We start from the raw sequence: 23,259 nt of genomic DNA, 5'->3' as shown, positions 1-23,259 counted from the left end.
ATAAGTGTTACCTGTCAGAGTCGTATCTAGACGTATCAGGGGTTCCATACCACTCCAACTGCACACGCCCCACACCACTAAAGAGCCTCCACCAGCTTGAACAGCCCCTGCTCACATGCAGGGTCCATGGATTCATGAGGTTTTCTCCATAACCATACACGCCCATCCACTCAAAACAGTTTGAAATGAGACTCATCCGATCAGGCAACATGTTTCCAGTCATCTACAGTCCAACGTCAGTGTTGGCATGCCCAGGCAAGGCATAAAGCTTCGTGTCATGCAGTCATCAAGGGTACACAAGTGCACCTTCAGCTCCGAAAGCCCATATTGATGATGTTTCGTTGAATGGTTTGCGAGCTGACACTTGTTTATGGTCCAGCATTCAAATCTGCAGCAATCTACAGAAAGGTTGCACTTCTATCATGTTGATCGATTCTATTCAGTCATTGTTGGTCCCATTTTTGCATGATATTTTTCTGGCTGCAGTGATGTCAGAGATTCAGTGTTTTACTGGATTCCTGATATTCACAGTACACTTGTGAAAGGGTTGTACAGGAAAATCCCCACTTCATCATACCTTGGATATGCTGTGTGGCATTGCTCATGCACCAAATATAGCTCCATATACAGGGTGTTTCAAAAATGACCGGTATATTTGAAACGGCAATAAAAACGAAACGAGCAGCGATAGAAATACACCGTTTGTTGCAATATGCTTGGGACAACAGTACATTTTCAGGCGGATATATATATATATCTCTTGATAACCTGCCATTGTAGCAGCAGTAACCGATCTAACAACTGCACCAGATACTTGTTGTCTTACATAGGCATTGCAACCACAGTGCCATATTCTGCTTGTTTACATATCTCTGTATTTGAATACACATGCCTATACCAGTTTTTTTGGTGCTTCAGTGTATATTGATTCAGTGAAATAAATCCATGCAAAGATAGCTATTAATCATTTGTTTCCTACCATATCACTTTACTAAGTAGGTACACGAAAACTTTTTGTAGCAATACATGTGAAACCCAGGCTCACTGTGGAACATTGAAATGAATTTTGGTTGGTGTGTTCAATGGTCAGTTTGACTTTTGTATGTGCTGTAAAATTTTTTTTAAGAAGTTGCATAACTCGTGCCCTGTAAGTTGTAGCGGTTAGGAGTGAATTCCCTGTATGGTGGTTTGTAGAGCTGCACTGTTAGTGGTCAGGAAGGATTGCAGTTCACCACTCTAAGCATTGTTACAGTGGTGTGGTGGATTGATCAAAGATGGTTGTCCAATGTTCCATCATAAAAACAGCAATACCATGTACTTGTTTCTAAATGTGTGCACTGGTTTTAAGGTTTTGTAAAATTTATTACATTGAACTTGCAATTGTAAATAATATGTCCAATGAAAGAGCAACTCAAACAGTTTTGTTTGTATATGTGTGCACAAAAGAGAGATTATCGAATGAGTAACCAAACAACATGGTGAATGAGTGAGAGCCTTTCACATGTAGCCCCAAGAAATCAGTCCAGAAGGCAAGTCATGAACCAGCAATTCCTTTGATGTCTGTCTGGAGACTTTTAAGGAGGTGCCTGCAACTACATCATCATCATTTGCAGTTGGTGCAAGCTCTAAAGCCTACGGACTATGGTTTACATGTCAGCATTGCAACCAAAATGTTGCTACATGACAATGAAGTTTCTCTGGATCATGTCCTCTTCAGTGATGAAGCGACATTTTGCCTAAAAACACACATACTGTGCATATCTGGGGGGGGGGGGGGGGGGGGGGGGGGTTAGAAAATTCCAACGAGATGGGACAGTTGCAATGAGACTCCCCTAAATAGAATGTTTTTTGTGCCATTTCTGGCGTAAAGTTTATGGGCCTTTCCTTTTTGGTGAAGCAACTGTATTTTGATGTGCTAAAACTATGGCTGTTTCCTTAATTGGAAGAAGCTGAACCACAGAACTTAATTTGTGCCACCACAAATGATTAAACGAAGTTATACACGACTGCTGGATTGGCCGCAAGGGGCCAGTTGACAGAGCTGATTTTTCAGGACCTCTACATTCATACACAATATGACATGATACAATTTTTACCTTTGATGGTTCATAAGGGACCATGCTCTGATAACAGCTGATATATCTGACTTTGGAGACATCACTGTTGCAAAAAAAAATAGTTCAAATGGCTCGTAGCACTATGGGACTTAACTTATGAGGCCATCAGTCCCCTAGAACTTAGAACTACTTAAACCAAACTAACCTAAGGACATCACACACATCCATGCCTGAGGCAGGATTCGAACCTGCAACTGTAGCGATCACACAGCTCCAGACTGTAACACCTAGAACTGCTCATCCACACCGGCCGGCATTTCTGTTGCAACAATTGTTTCAGATACACTGGCCAAGGTCAGGGATGACTCAATGAATGACAAACAGTGCTCACATCAAACACTTGTAAGAAAACCTGTTTGACTTGCTTTTCCATTTGACATATATTTATAATTTTAAGATGAATGTAATAAATGCTACAAAGCCTTAAAACTGTATATTCATTTTGAAACAAATGCTGTGATGGTAATAGATGGCAGCCAACACCCACAAGACAAGGGCTGGAAGTGTGCTTAGCTCAGCAGTAGCCTGCCATAATGGATGGCATGTGGCATCTACATCTACTACATCTACATCTACATCCATATTCCGCAAGCCAACTGACGGTGTGTGGCGGAGGGTACCTTGAGTACCACTATCAGTTCCCGCTTCTATTCCAGTCTCATATTGTTCATGGAAAGAAGGATTGTCGGTATGCCTCTGTGTGGGCTCTAATCTCCCTGATTTTATCCTCATGGTCTCTTCGTGAGATATACATAGGAGGGAGCAATATACTGCTTGACCCCTCAGTGAAGGCATGTTCTCGAAACTTCAACAAAAGCCCGTACCGAGCTACTGAGTGTCTCTCCTACAGAGTCCTCCACGGAAGCCTATCCATCATCCCCGTAATGCTTTCACGATTACTAAATGATCCTGTAACGAAGCGCGCTGCTCTCCATTGGATCTTCTCTATCTCTTCTATCAACCCTATCTGGTACAGATCCCACACTGCTGAGCAGTATTCAAGTAGTGGGCAAACAAGTGTACTGTAACCTACTTCCTTTGTTTTCGGATTGCATTTCCTTAGGATTCTTCCAATGAAGCTCAGTCTGGCATCTGCTTTACCGACGATCAAATTTATATGATCATTCCATTTCAGATCACTCCTAATGCATACTGCCATGTAATTTATGGAATTAACTGCTTCCAGTTGCTGACATGCTATATTGTAGCTAAATGATAAGGGATCTTTCTTTCTATGTATTCGCAGCACATTACACTTGTCTAAATTGTGATTCAATTGCCGTTCCCTGCACCATGCGTCAATTCGCTGCAGATCCTCCTGCATTTCAGTACAATTTTCAATTGTTACAACCTCTCGATATACCACAGCATCATCCGCGAAAAGCCTCAGTGAACTTCCGATGTCATCCACAAGGTCATTTATGTATATAGTGAATAGCAACAGTCCTACGACACTCTCCTGTGGCACACCTGAAATCACTCTTACTTCGGAAGACTTCTCTCCATTGAGAATGACATGCTGCGTTCTGTTATCTAGGAACTCTTCAATCCAATCACACAATTGGTCTGATAGTCCATATGCTCTTACTTTGTTCATTAAATGACTGTGGGGAACTGTATCAAATGCCTTGCAGAAGTCAAGAAACATGGCATCTACCTGGGAACCCATGTCTATGGCCCTCTGAGTCTCATGGACGAATAGCGCGAGCTGGGTTTCACACGACTGTCTTTTTCGAAACCCATGCTGATTCTTACAGAGTAGATTTCTAGTTTCCAGAAAAGTCATTATACTTGAACATAATACGTGTTCCAAAATTCTACAACTAACCAACATTAGAGATATAGGTCTATAGTTCCACACATCTGTTCGACATCCCTTGTTGAAAAGAGGGATGACCTGTGCCCTTTTCCAATCCTTTGAAATGCTACGCTCTTCTAGAGACCTAGGTACACCGCTGCAAGAAGGGGGGGCAAGTTCCTTCACGTACTCTGTGTAAAATCGAACTGGTTTCCCATCAGGTCCAGTGGCCCTCCCTCTTTTGAGCGATTTTAATTGTTTCTCTATCCCTCTGTCATCTATTTCGATATTTCCCTTTGGGCAGCTGGTAGGTGGGTCCAGGATTGGTGATGTGGTCAGCACTGCAGCAGTGGCATTGACTCAGAGCCCAGGTGAGATGGCGAGAGGCTAGTATGGCCAGTCACTATGGCTAGTATGGCTGCTCCAAATATGTGGCTCAGTGCAGGATGCACTGGAGAGTGCAGAATCAAACTGTGACGGCAGCTCACAATGGTAATGTGTGTCCGACAGGCCATGATTGACAGCAACAGTGTTTGCTCACAGAGGCAATGGTGTCTGGGTGGCAGGATAAACTGGGTACAAACTGTGAACACCAAAAGTAAGCAGCCAACAGTGATCAGAAGGTAGCCAGCAGGTGGCTGCCAGTTAGTAGTGACTGAGTCGGCAGCATTCGGTCTCGGTACAGACAGCAGGCCTGCAGCTAGTGAAGACAGAGTCAGGCAATGACATCTTGTTGACCCATTTCAACTTGTAGACCGACATAGATCTACCTTTGGAATAGGCTGCTGGTGGTGACAACGATTCATATCTACAGGGTGTCCAGAAAAGAACTCCCTGATTTCAAAATTAAATATCTCGAAAATAAAGATCGATAGAGGAATGCAGTAAACGGTATGTTTATTGTGAAAGCTGTAAGAAGTTTATACAGCAGTTTGAAATAATAGTTACAAAAGCTGCTAACAGATGGCGCTGTAATCGCCATACGTAATGCCTAGTATAAATAGTGATCCGAAGCCCAGAGCGATCAGTTCCACTACTGAAACGTGAAAGGAGGTTAGCATACCGAAGGAAGAGATTAAAACCGTGTACTCCATTGAACAACGCATTTTTCTGCTGCTAGAGTACCACAGGTTAGAAGAGAGTCCTACGGCAACAAGGCAAAGTTTTCAAGCACGATTTAATGTTCCAAAAGGACCCCATGCGAAAACCATTCGTACGCTCTACGCAAAATTTCAACGAACAGGCAGCGTAACTGATGATCTAGTGGGGCATGTTTGCCACAAGCAACCCGCAGTTATGGCTAAAAATGTCGCCACAGTTTCTGGAATTATTCAGTGAAATCCAATGTCATCTGTCCATAGAATTGCATCTGAGACTGGTTTGAAGCATTCCAGCACGCAGAAAATACTGAGAAAGAGCCTACACATGTTTCCATTCAAAATTCAAACGCACCAGGCCATACCCGTACGAGCTGTGCAACAAAGGGTTGCCTTTGCTAATCAGATGCTCACAATGATTGATAGTGAAGGATTTGATGTTGGCTGTATCTGGTTTACAGATGAAGCGCACTTCCACGTGAATGGATACGTGAATAAGCAGATCTGGTGATTATGGGCTGCAGTATGCAGCATAGGCATTATTGGCCCTTTTTACATTCGAGAAATGGTCACTGGTGCACGTTACATTGCAATTTTGGAACAATTTGTCGCCACACAGCAAGCGTTAGAGGATCGACCAGGTACTGAATGGTTTATGCAAGATGGAGCCCAACCACATCAGACTAAACAAGTGTTTCGCTTTCTTGAGGAATACTTCGGGAATCGAGTCATTGCTTTGGAATATCCCAAATTTACTGGTGCAGGCGTGGATTGGCCTCCATATTTGCCGGATTTGACTCCCTGTGACTTTTTTTTTGTGGGGCACAGTGAAAGACATGGTCCACCCGAAGCATCCTGTGATGCCGGATGAGCTTGAATCGGCGATCCCTGTGGCATGTGAATCCATTTCGGTTGAGACACTACGAAATGTGATGGCGAATTTCATTCTTTATTTGCGCCACTTCTGTAGTGCCAATGGTGAACATTTTGAAAACATTGTGATGTGACTGTTTGTAAAGATTGTTTTCATACGATTATTTCACTTATGTATGCTGATATAAGCTGTACAGCATACAGCACCATCTGTTAGCAGCTTTTGTAACTATTATTTCAAACTGCTGTATAAACTTCTTACAGCTTTCACAATAAACATACCGTTTACTGCATTCCTCTATCGATCTTTGTTTTCGAGATATTTAATTTTGAAACCAGGGAGTCCTTTTCTGGACACCCTGTAAACCTGGCTGGTCTGGTCTGCTACTCTTCCTGAAAGGTATTGCTTTTGCCCTCTAAGTTACAACAGAATCAAGGCACAAAATGTGACCGTTGACCAATTGTAACATCACTGCTTCCTTCCTTTCCATTGTGTCAGCAGCTTCGTAGGCCTGGTTGTGTAATAATATAACCTCCCGAGAGTGGTATCTATAGTATCAGCATATTCAGCCTATGGTGTCTTGTGCAAAAATACTTAACTTGCCCCATACTGTAGCTTCTTATGTCACCTCAGTGTGATGTCTATTGTCAAGTAAGTCGCAGAATTTTTCTCCTGGAAGACGCAGGGCCGTGATGCAACAATTTCTTAGTTCAGGTGCATTTGCGGTACACACAATTAGTGCTAAGGAAGTTTTAAATTGAAGAAATTATTTTTCTGTGTGTTTCCATTCCCTGAATCATTCTAAGGAGCACATTTACTAACAGTGATGGTATTTTCAGTCCATAGAAGATTATTGTGAAAATTAATATTTAGTATTACTCTTAGCATATCCTGTAGAGACTGGTTTGAAAAGCACCATATTTTGACAACTCTTAAATTATAATGTACAGCTAGATGCAAATCCCTTAGTATTCATATCGCTATAAATGTGACTCTTTCCTCACTGATTATACAAAGCATTATCCCCAATAATACTTCAAAGTTTTAACGTTAGTGCACAGTTCATTCAAAAATATGGGTTGAATTGCTTTCAAAAACACAACAGAAAGTGGAGTTTAAAAAAAAATTACAATATTTTCTGTTGTGTGAGATCTTATATTACTGTGTGACTAAAAGCGATCTTAAAACTTTTGTTTTTCATTATAATACAATTAATTAGTTTTCAGTAAACTCTACAGAAGTAGCAACACTGGTTGCTCCTGCCTTGACACATCCCATACCCCTGAAGACCCTCCTTCATGATGATATTTACAGAAAATAAAGTGTGAATGGATTACTTATACTAAAATTTTTGTGTCATTCTGTTATAAAGCACTTACATAAAAAATACTGGTACATCTTTAGCTCCTATCTGCCATCTGTAGAATATAATTCTTGAAATGTAATGTGATTTACTGGGCCAGAAACAATATGACATATGAGAGATATACGTCACACCTGGTCACTTCTCTTGACGCAACCAGTACTCTACAGAATATCACTGAAAAAAGTGAGACTTGTAATGTATAGGAAACTGTGCTCTCAAAATAATAACTCTGTGCTTCATTTAATAACAGTTCAGTTAATGAACATGTATGTGGACTTGTTTGGATCAGGTCATGATGGGATACTTCAACAACGAGAAAGCGACCCGAGAAACAATTGACAGTGACGGGTGGCTCCACACGGGCGATGTTGCGTACTACGATGAGGACGGCTATTTCTACATTGTAGACCGCACGAAGGAGCTCATCAAAGTCAAAGGAAACCAGGTATGTGGCTGCATCTTACAACTGTTTTCCTTAAATTGCAAAAATGCTGTGATATAATTTAAAAAAAGTACACATTGAAGTACAGGTTGTGTCACAAAAGACACCCAGGAGGAGTCCACAGGTCGCGCAGTATGGCCGCTGGCCAGCACCACCACCACACCCACTAGCTGCCAATGCACCCAACTCTCAGACACTAATCCACTTGTTGGCTGCCTGCACTTCCCCTGAGTGAAGCATAAACAATGTTGCCATCTGATTAGCTTAAGTTTGCCTTTATTTACAGTAGGTGCTCAAAATGATGTCCCTCTGTGGTAAGAGCAGCCTGACATCTCCTAAGCAAATTAGCAAACACTCGACAAATTTCTGCTGCTGAAGTCTGGGAAATAACTAGCCAAACCCTGTCTTCCAACTCTTCAAGCATGTGGGGATTGGTTGCATACACCTTGTCTTTTAACATTCCCTATACGTAAAAATCACATGGATTTAGATCTGGAGAATGAGGAGGCCAATCAACTATACTGTCATCAAAGACACTTCATACTGCTGTCATAGGAGCATTGGTGATGTGTGGTCTTACATTGTCCTGCATGAAATAACCACACATCTTTTATTTGGTGTTAGTTCTTGAAAAAAATTATGCAGTATATTGTTCACACTGTCAGAATGTATTGATTCATGGAAAAAGAATTAGTCCATAATTTACCTTGCACTAATTACATACCACACTGTTTTTTTCCACATTGTGCAGAGGCTGTTGATGTAATTCATGAGGATTTTCAGAGCTCCAACATCAATCGTTCTGAGAATTTATGTACCCTGACTAATGCAGCCATGTTTTATCAGAAAAAAAAGCATCACAGGATCAACTTCCCCATTGTGCACAGACTGTAACAGCCAGCTGCAATAACAATGTCAAGCAACAGTATCTGAGTTCCTCAGCTGATGCACTACTGTTATTTTGTATCGTTTCAATTTCAGTTTGTGCACAGCTCTGTGAGCAGATGCTCTCAACTCACCAATCTGAAGTGCCAAACGGTGCAGAGATTTTCTCAGACTTCTCTTCAAGGCCTCCCCTATCTGGTCTAATTTATTTTTGGTTAAAGCACTAGGTTCTCTAGGCCTTTGTTTATGTAACACGGATCCAGTCTCTTGAAATTTCTTCACTAAACTGTGTATTGTCAAATCACTGGGAACATGCACACTGGGAAAATTTTCATATGAATTCAAGCCGAAGTTCCACATACAATTCTGTTTTTGCATAGTTAAAACACAAGAAACATTTGTTGGTCCTTCATGTATAAATATTCAATGGAAATTCAACAGCAAACTCAAAACAAAACACACAAACACTCAGTAGCACAATACGGAAGAGATGCACACGATGTTTCTATCTGAGGACTGGGCCCAGTGGCATATGGGGAGGGAAAGTGCCAGATTCAGTGCAGTTTCAATAATGGTGTCTAGCAACAATATTTGAAGTGATTAAACTTGCGAAAAATCTCAAAATAAGACACCAGTACACTCAGTCGCACAGTGTAAGGGGGCATGCACAAAGAATTGGTGTCTGAGAACTACACATAGCGACAACTGGCAGGCACAGTGGCAACAGCCAGCAAACACACCACATGTCCCACAAGCCCCTCCAGTTTTCCTTCATGAGACATCCTGTTTTATTTATTTAATTTATTTATTTCTTGTTCTGGTGATCCCTGTTGTGACAGTATCAAGGGATACGTAACATGTCAGAGATCTATGGTAGCACATAACAACTAAACAAAATGATATCATACTACAGTAAACAGTAACGTAGGTTCTACTACAGAAAGTCAATTTTGAGAGATAAATAAATATTACAAAATGATAAGCGTTACAGACAATAAATATTGCAAAATATGTGTTTACAATAAAGAAAAGTCAGGATTACAAATGTAGATTTGGGCACATATTTGCATTTAACAATAAAAGAAATGCTAAATATTGTAGTTCAGGAACTCTTCTATCATATAAAATGATCCTTATAATAGGAACTGCCTTAAAAATTTTTTAAAACAAGAGCTCATCTTCTATCAAACACTTAATTATTGAAAGGGGGGGGGGGAGGCATTATAAATCTTACAGCCAGTAAAATGGACTCCTTTCTGTACCATACTTAGATTTGCCTGTTCATAGTGGATATCATGTTTTCTTCTCACCTCATGACTACGATACTCACTATTCGGTTTAAAAATGGATTTTTCTTTCCTTATGAAACACATCAAAGAGTTTATATATTGCACAGTGGATGAAAGGATTCCAAGTTTCTTAAAAAGATTCCTGCATGTGGCTGTAGGATGGACTCCACAGATGATCCTTATGGCTCTTTTTTGTCCACACCCTACTTTTTTAGCCAGTGACTGATTACCCCAAAATATCATTCCATATGCAATAATGGCATGAAAATAACCATAATACGCTGACTTCATGGTTTCCATACTTCTATAAGAAGAAACAATGCTTAATGCATAAGTTGTTGAACTCAGTCTTTCACATAGGTCCAGGATGTGGTTTGACCAATTCAGTCTGCTGTCAATCTGCAAGATATTTTGAGGTAACCACACCAGTTATCACCTGCTCACCTATTTTTATTACTATTTCTGCATCTTTGAATGTTATGTGGAACTGAACATAGTTTGTTATACTGTAATGTAAAGGAAGGTCATTGGTGTTAAACCAGTTCACTGTTTCACTTAAAACCTTATTTGCTGTTTCCTCAAGTTTATCTACTGAATTATCAATAAGTAGTGTAGTGTCATCAGCAAAAATGGTGAATCTACAATATTCCGTACAGAGAGGCAGATCATTTATGGAGATAATAAAAAGTAGGAGGCTCAGAACTGACCTTGGGTACTCCACATGTGATGGTACTCCATTCTGAAGATAATGGTATTCCATTTTGACTATCCACTACAACTTTCTGTTTCCTGTTTGACAGGTACGAGTCGAGCCATTTTCCTGATGAACCATTTATACCGAGATGTGCAGCTTTTTGTAAAAGAATCTGGTGACTGACACAGTCAAACAGTTTTGTTAGGTCACAAAAAATCCCAACCACCTTTAGTTTTTTGTTGATAGATTCCAAGACTTTGCCAGCAAATGCAAATATTGTATCTTCTGTTAACAAACCTTTCTGAAATCCAAACTGACTTTTGCTGAGGATATTTTGATCCATGAGATGCTTAACTATCCTGGCATGCATTAGTTTCTCTAAAACCTTTGAAAAACTTGTCAACAGAGATACTGGCCAATAGTTAGCAGCATCCATCTTATCTCCCTTCTCCTGTATATACGGGGTACATATTCATAGTAGCGGAATGTTTCCTTTAGTGTATTGGTCATTGTGAAAAAAGTTTATAAGGTGAGCAAAAAGTTCTCATACAAATTTCTTCTTGAAACAAAGGTGTAGGATGTGGCTGTACAGACTACAGATTTGAAAGTCTGGTCCAATTTTGGGTTCTAGCTAGAACTTTTGCTGAAAGTTAAAATTGAGACCACCTCTCATACTGGTTTATGTTTGTGTAGAAATAAAAATGTACTGTGACTGAGATTCCTATTAAGCTGTAGGCATTGTCTACAACTGGCCATATCAGCCATTTCTCAGCTCAGAGAAAGTATGAGCACACCACTTCCACAGTGACACTCCAATCAATCTTTGTGTCAATAACTGTGTTATTTCAACAATGTACACTGCTGCTCATTGAAACTGCAGCATCATGAAAATGATGTGCAAAATATGTCAAACTGGGTAGAAGTGTTCTAATTGTTTGGATATGCAAATGTCTAACATTTCAGCACAACTGCACAGAGTACATAGTAGTAATGCCATCTACATTCTATAGTTGTGGAAAGATTACACAGTGTATCTCTCATTCAGGGTTTGCCTTTAAATGTTGGTCATTTGTGACATCATGTTATGAACAGCAGAATCATTGCCTATTAAGAATATGCCTTATTGTTCTGTGATATGAAGGTCCTAAGAATATCCTAGGAATGGTCATGGTATTGCAGTGGTTTCCTGAAAGTAAGCATCGTCTATCACTAGAGGGAAGATAAAGTTGCAGCTTTATTTATCACATGGTTTCATCTCATTCAAGCAACTAGTTCATGCTTATTTCCCAAGATGGAAAAAAGTAAGTTTCTATCAGTGATTAAACACTTCTATTTAAGAGGGTTAACACCAAAGTAGATCAAATCTTAGCTGTATGATGTTCACAGCAAATCTATTCCTGTGTTTGCAACTGTTTACAACTGGGTAAATGAGTCTAAACATGGCTGTACATACACAAAATATGAACAGCGTTTGGGATGTCTGGTGGAAATGACCAGCCCAAAAATGATTTACAAAGTCCAAAGTATGGTTTTAAGTGATCAATGAATAAAAATATGCAAAATAATTGAGGCCACAGGCAATTGAAGTTAGTCTTTTGCATTTTTCATGAAACATTGGGTGTGGGGAAAAAAAAAAAAATCTCCTCAAGATTGGTGCCTTGCTTCCTCTCAGTGGAGAATAAATACAGCTGTGTGGTTGATGTTGAGACTTTTTTGGTACTTTTCTGCTGAAATCCTGACAAGTTTTGGCACAGCGCATTACTTTGGACTAAGCATGAGTACACTGCTACACTCTAAGTCTAAGGAACAATCAAAACAATGGGTTTTTCTAAGGCAAACAGGCTCCAGAGAAGGCAAAGACAGTGAAATTGGCCAGCAAGGAGATTGCTTCAGTTTTTTGGGATGCACGCCGAATCATGTTTCAGTTACTTTAAAAAGAGACAAACAGTAACTGGAGAGTATTATGCATTGTTATTGTACCAGGTGAGTGAAGAAAACGAGTAAAAATGTCCTCATTTCAAAAAGGAAAAACCCTCTTCCATCAGGAGAATGCACAAATGCCCATTTGCACAGTTCTGATGGCCAAAATTGAGGAATTAAAGTCTGAATTATTGCAACATCCATTTTATTCAGCAGATTTGGTCCCCAGTGATTCTTTTTTTAAATTTCCAAACTTGAAAAGTGTTTTGGCAGATGATAGTTTACTCAGACAAGATGGTCATCTCACAAACGGATGAGTTCAGCAAGACCACAGGCAAAGCCATGCAGGAGCTCAATGGTTCCATGTGGCACAACCTGAGAGCACACACACATTGCTTACCAGCTGTGCGAGATCTGTGAGCCATGCTGTACACCTCGATTCAGGAAATTAGGTCTTTGCAGCAAGACAAATATCCATGCAGACAGTGCGACAAAGGTTCAAGCAGCACACGCTGTTAGCATAATGACTATATTTCCACCGTATGCATTTTCTTTGGGCTGGAAAGCTATTGAATTATAGATCTGGATTTTAATTGGTACAACAATCATCATTCAAACCACAATTCATGGCATCATCATAGTTACTTCCTATTTCTTCCATGATTTCTACCCAAATTGGGGGGGGGGGGGGGGGGGGGGGGCGGCAGATCAGGACAAAAATGAACTTAGTAGTGGATAAATAATTAAATAAGGAACTGCACTCACACATAGAACCAGCAACCGTGGCACCCACCGTTACAGCACTACACAGAAGTAACTAGTGCAGCCAGCTGAGTGCAATAATGGAAGTGAATTGATGTAGGAACCAGTGAGGTGGAGAACCAAAATAGATAGCCAGAATGAGTAGCTGAAAAAGTGTGGGAAACAGGCTGACTGATCTATCAAAAGAACTACACTGATCAGCCAGAACATTATGACTACCTAGTTAATAGCTGGCATATCCACTTTTGCAATGGATAGCAGCAGTGACCCATCATGGCACGGAAGCAATGATACCTCGCTACATCACTGAAGGGAACTGGCACCACATCTGCACACACAAATCACCTATTTCCCATAAATTCTGGGGAGGGGGCAATGAGCTCTGACGCCACATGCAATCACATCCCAGATGTGTTCGGTTGAGTTCATATCTGGCATGCCTGGGGGCCAGCACATCAACTGGAGCTCACCACTGTGTTCCCCAGACCATTCCATCACTTTCCTGGCCTTGTGACATAGTTGAAAAATGCTGCTACCGCCTGGAGACATGATCATCACAAAGGGGTATACGTGGTTTGCAACCAGTGTACAACACTCATTGGCCATCATGGTGCCTTACACAAGCTCCACTGGACACATGGATGCCCACATGAATGTTCCCCAGAGCACAATGGAGCTGACGCTAGCTTGTCTTCATACCACAGTATAGGTGTCAAAGAGCTGTTTCCCTGGAGGGCGACAGATTTGCATCCTCCCATCAGCATGATGAAGAAGGCATCAGGATTCATCAGACCGTGAAACATTCTGCCACTTCACCAATGTCCAGTGTTGATAGTCGTGTGCCTATTTCAGCCACAGTTGCCAATGTCGTGGTGTCAACACTGGCACGTGCACGGATCACTGGCTGCGGAGGTGTGTTCGTGCGCACTTGTACTCTGCCTAGCACTAAAGTCTTGTGTTGCTTCCACAACAGTTTACCACGTGTTCTGTTTTACCAGTCTCCCCAGCCTACGACATACAACATCTGTAAAGAGGGCTGACGCCCAACTCCACGATGCCTGGATGTGGTACCACCTTGGTTTCAGCATGTGTCGAATACACACACCACAGCAATCTATGAATGTTAAAGTCATGCAGTTTCTGAAATACTTGTGCTGAGCCTCTGGGACATCACAGTCTGCCCTCATTCAAAGTCAGATAGATTGCACCCCTTCCCCATTCTGTACACAGACAGCAGGCTCACTGATGCAAAGTACACTCTGTGTGTGTCTGACTAGCAATTATTCCTCACTAGGTAATGCTACTATCACCTGTATGGGTTTATGTGAATAGTAGGCCCATGGTCAAAATGTTCTGGCTTATCAGTGTACAAATCTAAGAATAAATATAACAACATATAAATATGAGTGTTCGTCAGAACTGCATATAAGTCGATGTGACAAAGTGCATCAGAATAAAAATATGAAAGATAAAAATATATCTAAAACAGGGAGCATGGATAGAATACAGAAATTTATTGACAAATTGACCAATAAGACAGCAATAGGTGAAGTGGCATAGGAGAATGACGTCAACCATTAAGATCGGTAATAACGTATAGACTCATCTTAAAAAGCCAAAACAAAGTCTTCGTATAAAAAGCTTAGTCATGATTAAACTGACATACACTACAGAAATAGCAATGTAAACATGTAAAACAGAGCAGTGCATCCATGCAGCACCAGAAGCAATAAAAATAAGTGAGAAGTAAGAGGGACTATGAACTAGATCTGGGGCAGACATGGTAATGATGGATCTATACATGATTATTGATATTAATGATTGCCATCATTCTCTTACAGTCTTTCACCTGTCATCATCTTACTGCTTAATTTTTGGATACTATCAGTAGCCCCTATTTTAGTTGCATTTTTTACTTTTATCTTTTTATTGTTACGCATTCTCTCATGTAGGCATTTTTGCTGAGCACTCATGTTTTTATGTTGTTATATTTGCACTGATCTTGTGAACCACACTTATGTGAGCAGATGGACCAGTCTACCCCTGTTTCCTGTACTTTCCCAGTTATCTGTTTCAGTTCCCCACATCAATGACTCCTCTGTCAGCCACTGCAGTCAGCTGACTCTGTGGCTGGCTGCGCTAGTTACTTCCATATACTACCGTCAAGGCAGACTCCATGGGTGCTGGTCATACGAGTGACTGGAGTTACTTATCTATCTATTTATTTATTTATATAATAGGGGGAAACATTCCATGTGGGAAAAATATATCTAAAAACAGAGCTGATGTAACTTACCAAACGAAAGTGTTGGTATGTTGATAGACACTAACAAACACAAGCACACACACAAAATTCAAGCTTTCGCAACCCACGGTTGCTTCAGCAGGAAAGAGGGAAGGAAAGGGAAAAATTTTCCCTCTCCTCCCCTCTTTCCTGATGAAGCAACCGTGGGTTGCGAACGCTTGAATTTTGTGTGTGTGTTTGTGTTTGTTAGTGTCTATCAACATACCAACACTTTCGTTTGGTAAGTTACATCATCTCTGTTTTTAGATATATTTATTTATTTATTTATCTACTATCAAGTTTATTTTTATCCAGATCCCTCCCTCTATGTTAGGACTGGTTTTGTGTAGGTGCGATCCTGCCATGACTGACTGGCCTGACCGTCATATATTTGTTGTTCCATAATTACATGAGTACACCACTTTTCATGGTTTTACAATTCATTTTGGTAACTCAGTCCCATATTTCTTGTACACTGGTAGCTCCTCATCTTGTTCTCAGTTTGTGGCACCTGAAGATGAAGCTTTAGGCTTCGAATTGATCATGCAATAACTAAGAAATTACTGGTGACCGAAGAAGATTTTTTTAATTCTATTAATTTCCTTAAGATGTTACAGCAGAAAATACAAGTTATGACTTTACTTACTATTGTTGTTTTATAATTATATTATGTGCCTAGTCATGCTCCTCCTGAGGTCTTCCAGAGTTCTGTAAAATCCTAACTTCATTTTCTTTCAAAACAAAACAGACAAAAATGTATGTTGACACATCAAGTGAAACTAAATAAAAGTAAATTCACATTACATGGACATCATTTTCTGGTGTTTGTAGTGACAGAAGTCTTCAGAGGCAGTTAGCTGGCTGCCAACATCTGATTGGTACTGTGTTTCACTGACATATTGCGTAGCTATCATCATACGCTACCAAGCTGTTAAGGGAGCTGCTCTTCCCTTTAAACCTTCTCTCTACTGCCTACATCAGCACTCTGCTGCATGAGTAGAATGATATACTTTTCATTTCATAGAAAGTAGAATGTGTCATAAAAATAAGGAGTAAAGGACACCACTCACCGAATAGCAGAAGCATTCCGTTCCCCCTCCCCCCATTTTCTCTCTCTCTCTCTCTCTCTCTCTCTCTCTCTCTCTCTCTCTCTCTCTCTCTCTCACACCCCAACCCCCCCCCCCCCCCCGCCATACACACACATGGCTGGACACATCTTACACACAATTTATTTCAAAAGCTAAAAAGTTTTCTTTCTCTTTTGTGTGTGCCTGTCAATGACTCATTGCTTCTGTGCTTGATGAGTCGTCTCCTTTACTCCTAAATTATGTACATTCTACTCGAACATGCCTATGTAATTATTATTTAGCTATTTTCCTCTATTTATCTGCATTTTATATTTAAAAGCTAATATAAAATTTGTCACAAACATGTGAATATACATACAGTGGAGTGCACGAGATATTTTACATTTACTAACGTAGGCCACATTACTAGACATCCTAGAAAGCAAAATAATTTCACAACAGATGTAAAATATTTTCAGGCATAATTTTTTCCCAATAATCATTAATTAATTGTGTATTTTACAGACTTGAATAAAACTATCCAGTGTCGATGGCACAAATATACCAAAAACTGTATAAGCAACAAAAACATTAGTTGTTTGACTAATCCTAACAGCTGCATCCAAATTCTCATAATGAATATCAACACTGTTTATTTTAAAAGTGCTGTTATCTTCTAGAATGGGTGTTCCAATAACCAATCACAAATCATAACTTAAAAATATCAGAGGGCAAGGACTGAGCAGATTGGGGAAGCATATTAATAAAAATTTATACATGTTATTTTGTGTGAGTTTCTGGTCCTTGTCATTCTGTGTTTCAGAATATCAAACTTCAGGTTGCCTTTAGTTTTGTGATGATACATGTTCTCTGTGTTGCTTTTAAAATAAAGTAATTCTGCATAGATATACATAGGTTTATGACAGTCAGTACCTCCAGCTTCATAAAGAGGGGACAGTGTGTTCCTCAGGGTTCACTTTGCCCATTATTCTGATTACATCCTTTTTTTAAAATTTTACTGATATACCAGGAATGCCCCCTTCCCCCATATTAGTACACCATAGGAGATAAGTGTCTGGAAAAGATCAAAGGATGTCACTATCGGATACTCGTTGTTGTTGTTGTTGTTGTTGTTGTGGTCTTCAGTCCTGAGACTGGTTTGATGCAGCTCTCCATGCTACTCTATCCTTGCAAGCTTCTTCATCTCCCAGTACCTACTGCAGCCTACATCCTTCTGAATCTGCTTAGTGTATTCATCTCTTGGTCTCCCTCTACGATTTTTACCCGCCACACTGCCCTCCAATACTAAATTGGTGATCCCTTGATGCCTCAGAACATGTCCTACCAACCAATCCCTTCTTCTAGTCAAGTTGTGTCACAAACTCCTCTTCTCCCCAATTCTATTCAATACCTCCTCATTAGTTATGTGATCTATCCATCTAATCTTCAGCATTCTGCTGTAGCACCACATTTCAAAAGCTTCTTTTCTCTTCTTGTCCAAACTATTTATCATCCACGTTTCATTCCATACATGGCTACACACCACACAAATACTTCCAGAAATGACATCCTAACACTTAAAATCAATACTCAATGTTAACAAATTTCTCTTCTTCAGAAACGCTTTCCTTGCCATTGCCAGTCTACATTTTATATCCTCTCTACTTGAACCATCATCAGTTATTTTGCTCCCCAAATACCAAAACTCCTTTACTACTTTAAGTGTCTCATTTCCTAATATAATTCCCTCAGCATCACCTGACTTAATTCGACTACATTCCATTATCCTCATTTTGCTTTTGTTGATGTTCATCTTATATCCTCCTTTCAAGACACTGTCCATTCCGTTCAACTGCTCTTCCAAGTCCTTTGCTGTCTCTGACAGAATTACAATGCCATCGGCGAACCTCAAAGTTTTTATTTCTTCTCCAAGGATTTTAATACCTACTCCGAATTTTTCTTTTGTTTCCTTTACTGCTTGCTCAATACACAGATTGAATAACATTGGGAAGGGACTACAACCCTGTCTCACTCCCTTCCCAACCACTGCTTCCCTTTTGTGCCCCTCGACTCTTATAACTGTCATCTCGTTTCTGTACAAATTGTAAATAGCCTTTTGCTCCCTGCATTTTACCCCTGCCACCTTTAAAATTTGAAAGAATCAACATTGTCAAAAGCTTTCTCTAAGTCTACAAATGCTAGAAATGTAGATTTGCCTTTCCTTAATCTTTCTTCTATGATAAGTCATAAGGTCAGTATTGCTTCACGTGTCAGTATTGCTTCCCTGAGGTCGGCTTCTATCAGTTTTTCCATTCGTCTGTAAAGAAGTCGCATTTTGCAGCTGTGGCTTATTAATCTGATAGTTCGGTAATTTTCACATCTGTCAACATCTGCTTTCTTTGGGATTGAAATTATTATATTCTTCTTGAAGCCTGAGGGTCTTTCGCCTGTCTCATACATCTTGCTCACCAGATGGTACAGTTTTGTCAGGACTGGCTCTCCCAAGGCCGTCAGTAGTTCCAATGGAATGTTGTCTTCTCCCGGGGCCTTGTTTCAACTCATACTCATTAGTCACTGCATTTGTCAGTTTCCACATGAGATACCATACTCCAGTTATTCTCCTGCACATATGGCTAATATGTTTCTCCATGATTAATTTCGAATCAGAATGAAAAAGTAACAATTTTATTTATATAATTTGTAAATCTTTAGTTAATCTTAGAATTAGTTGTGTTTTATCAGGATTATAGAGACATTCATTACAAGAAAAGTAGTTCATTGCTAGTTCTAATTTCCCAGCATTGCGGGACATAATTCTGTGGCATTGTGGTGTGTGTCAAGCAATGCTGTACCATCTGCATAACATTCTCCAGTACTGAATTTTCTTCTACATGGGAAGGTAAATCATTAATTGAAATGACTAAAAGAAATGGACCGAGAACTAAGCCTTTCAGAACACCAATTCCTGCTTCTTTCAATGAAGCATATTTGTAACTGAGGTGAACTGTCTCCTCTTGCTTAAATATGATTTACTCATAGCTAAATATGTCATAAAATTAAAGCTTTGAGTGTAAATGATAAATGATATAGAGTCAAAGGCTTTACTGAGATCACAAAGTACAACAAACATTTCCAAATGCAGTTAGCAGCTAGATAACAACTTCAGTGACAGAAGCAGAGGTAGTATTGTATCTTATTAGAAGACAAACTGTCCGGTGGAGAGGGGATCATGTTTTCAGAATAGTTATTTAACTGTTCGTAAATAAGAGGCTCGAAGACTTTGGAGAATATTGGAACGACATAAACAAGTTGGTATTCCTGGGGTAGATGCTCAGGCCCATTTTTTTTCCTTTTTTTTTAACCAGGTGACACACATGGGGGAGGGGGCCCATATGTGGAATGCCTCAAAATTCCAGACTGCTTGCTATTCTGTAAATCACATAAAATCCCATAAAGCGGCCCAAGAATACCTGCTGATTCATCTTTATCTTTTCTAAATAGACAAACACTTTCCAACTAAGCTGGGGGGTACATCATCCTAGGCATAATTCTATTTGTAATCATTTTAAAACATGTCTTTGCATGCCAGAGTAACTATGAGAAAATTCTTTGCAAAATTTATGGACAAAGAGTATTTACTTCACATGGCCTTGACGTGGACCTCACAGTTAAATGAACTCCCCCAAACTTCTACTAAAAATACTCACAGTGTCATAATTAATTCTAATTTAAATCTAGTGCATGTAATAGAAAAACAAATTATCATGCGAAGTTCAACAAAGTTTAAAAGAAAAATAGTAGCCAAATTTTGTTTTCAGAGCATAGCTTTCTATGGAATCAACAACTAAAATCAAAATTACATTTCTGAGTGCCTCTAAAAGGACCACAAAAATGCTAATCTTATCCAAACTATTTGAACCTTCATATATTTAACCATTTTTTATGCTCACTATCAAATGACATAAACAAACTAATATGTTCTGTATCACTCACTCTGTGTGGCTTGGTGACTCCACTGATAAGGACAAGATTGGAAATTTCAATCTCTAGGGCTTGATCCCCACTAACTCCTAAGATTTTTTTCTATCACTTATTGCCTCTTTTGCCTAGTTTGGTTTAATTTTTTACATGTATCATGGATCATATTCACAGTAATTTGCCACGATTTTGAATGTGTTAGAGAATTTACAAAAGGGTTACATTTTCTCTGCAAAAACATTGGTAGAGTCTGGCCATTTACCTATCTGGACATTCCTTAACTTAAGTGTTAATCTGCAACAAAATTTGACCCATCCAACCCAACCACATAGAATCTATTCAGAAATTCATCTATGGTGTAAGTGTTCTCAAGCAGAAATTATTTCGACCAGCTTTTACAAATTTTCATCATCTACTAGCACCTTTAATTAACTAGGTAAGTGGTCAAGTACTTTTACAGTGAATAAGATCAAGTTGTCAACAGTGGAAGTTATTTCAGTTCTTTTCACAAAACGACTTCATAAGAGAGTAGATGTGTTGTGAGGCTGTCGTCAGTATGCCTAATTTGTTAAACAGTGACACACATGAAGTTTGAGGATGGACACTAGATATAATCCTTACAGCATGTTCCTGGGCCATCAATATTTTGGGTGTCTAGGTGTGAAATTGGTTTAAAAAATTATTCCACATTACATCAATGAAAGTAAGAATTTGCGCAGTCAGATGCCTTGGGCAGATAACAAAAAATCACTGCCACTACAGGTACTGTATCAACAGCAGGTTTAACGCATCATTTTCACAAGGTACCTCTCCAGACAGACTAGAGTGTGCTATCTGACAAAAGTATGTTGACACCAGTTACTGAAAATTAAGATAGAGTGTGTCTACCCCTCTCCTTTATGGACATGTTGAACTATGCTGGAGATATTTTCAGTGAGGTGTCTGAAAGTCTGTGGAGGAATGGCACTGCATCCTTCCTCAAGAGATGAAAGGAGAGGGAGGTAGTGGTGTTGTATGCTAAGGTTCTGGAGTGAAACTGACATTCAAACTTGTCCAAAAGGTATTACATTGGGTTTAGGTGGGGACTCTGGGCATGCCAGTCTATTTCTGGAATATTACTGTCCACAAGCCATTGCCTGACAGGTGCTGCTTTATAACAGGGTACAGTGTCATGCTGATACAATCATCATCTTTGAACTGTTCCTCTGCTGTATGCAGTACACAATACCGCAAAATATGTACATACCTTTCTGCATCTAGCATTTCCTTAATTGCAATAAGGAGACCAAACCCTGACCACAAAAAGACCTCCATACAGAAACACCACCTCCTCCATACTTCACTATCGGCACTCCACATGATGGCAGGTAACATTCCCCAACCAATTAACAAACCCAAACACTTATATCAAACTGCCACATGGTACAGTGTGATTGATTACTCCAAATCACTATTTCCAGCCCTCCACTGTCCAGTAGCATAGCATTTTACACCACCTCAAGCATCACTTAGCATTAACTGAAGAAATGTACAGCTTACGAGGAGCTGCTCCACCAGTGTATCTCATTCTTTGTAATTCTGTACACAGTCACGGTGCTAATTGGACTGTTGCTAACACACTGAAACTCATGAGAGATTCTACCTGCTGATTAAAAGTTGCTGTCTGTCAGCATGTTAGCACTGTCTGGCCTCAGTTCAGCTGTGGTTTTTCCTACACATTTCCACACCAAAGTTGCAGCACAAACAGTCGATCTGAGTAGTTTTGGAAGAACTGAAATGTCCCTGATTGGTTTGTCACTCAGGTGACATCTAACGAGTAGTCCACATTTGAGCTATCCTGATTGATCCAATCTGCTGTTACTGCTCCTGTACTGACATCATACTCTCTGCCTCCATTTATACTGGCAGGTACCTATTGTGATATCTAGTTGCCCATTCTGCATTACTTACGGGAGTTGAGACACTTTGGATTGGATGCTGCATGCCTTTGGTAGATACCTGTTTCACTATTAATTTCCTTCTCAGAAGTTTTGTAGAAAATCATGTACTCAAGAATGGCTGATCATGTCTGCAAATACAGGATCCTGATTTAGTAACAATCTGTGTTCTAGAAGAGCCTCACCACTGAGGATATCATCTACCATTTCGTAAAACTTTATCAAAGTGGAATGTGTATAATTCGGAAATCTGCCAAATCTGTAAAAGTATTTCAGTCTCAATGTAATTTATGTTATTTTATTTTATTTATATATATGTGTGTGTGTGTGTGTGTGTGTGTGTGTGTGTGTGTACAGCAGAATATGCCTAACGAAGAATCAGAATGCAGATTTAAGATTTAATTAATGATTCATTGTATTATGCAGAAAAGACATTTTACAGTACTACTGTGTTACAGTATACATTAGTTATTTGCAAATCTACAAGGTCACGTAACACAAAGACTGTACATCCTTGACATTGCTATTAAGCAGCACAAAATCAATAAAACAGTTTCGGCACAGCAGGTGTGGACATCAAACCGTGCCGCTCTGTGCAATTACGAACAAGCTATGTGCAGTGTTGGTACATCAAAGGAGATGATTCGTTTCAAGCACTGTATTTATTGGCATTTCTCAATTTCCATTAATACTGATGCATGCAGGCACACACTGGAACACTGTTGTGCACCTATGAACGCTCTGCTGCA

At 39.7% G+C, this 23,259-nt stretch overlaps 1 protein-coding gene across 2 annotated transcripts in view; it reads left to right on the top strand.

Moving 5' to 3' along the window:
* LOC124550610 (probable 4-coumarate--CoA ligase 1) overlaps positions 1-23,259 on the top strand; it is a 565,543-nt gene that overhangs the window by 470,361 nt on the left and 71,923 nt on the right. For both annotated transcript variants that reach the window (XR_006967727.1, XM_047125329.1), the window contains exon 7: positions 7,542-7,697. Coding sequence is in view for 1 of the 2 variants with exons in the window: in XM_047125329.1 (XP_046981285.1) it covers positions 7,542-7,697 (156 nt within the window). In the remaining variant the exon portion in view is untranslated. The remainder of the gene's footprint in view (positions 1-7,541; positions 7,698-23,259) is intronic.

The sequence above is a fragment of the Schistocerca americana genome, chromosome 9 (genome assembly GCF_021461395.2).
Source record: "Schistocerca americana isolate TAMUIC-IGC-003095 chromosome 9, iqSchAmer2.1, whole genome shotgun sequence".
Classification (NCBI taxonomy): domain Eukaryota; kingdom Metazoa; phylum Arthropoda; class Insecta; order Orthoptera; family Acrididae; genus Schistocerca; species Schistocerca americana.
This window is presented reverse-complemented; position numbering and strand designations above follow the sequence as displayed.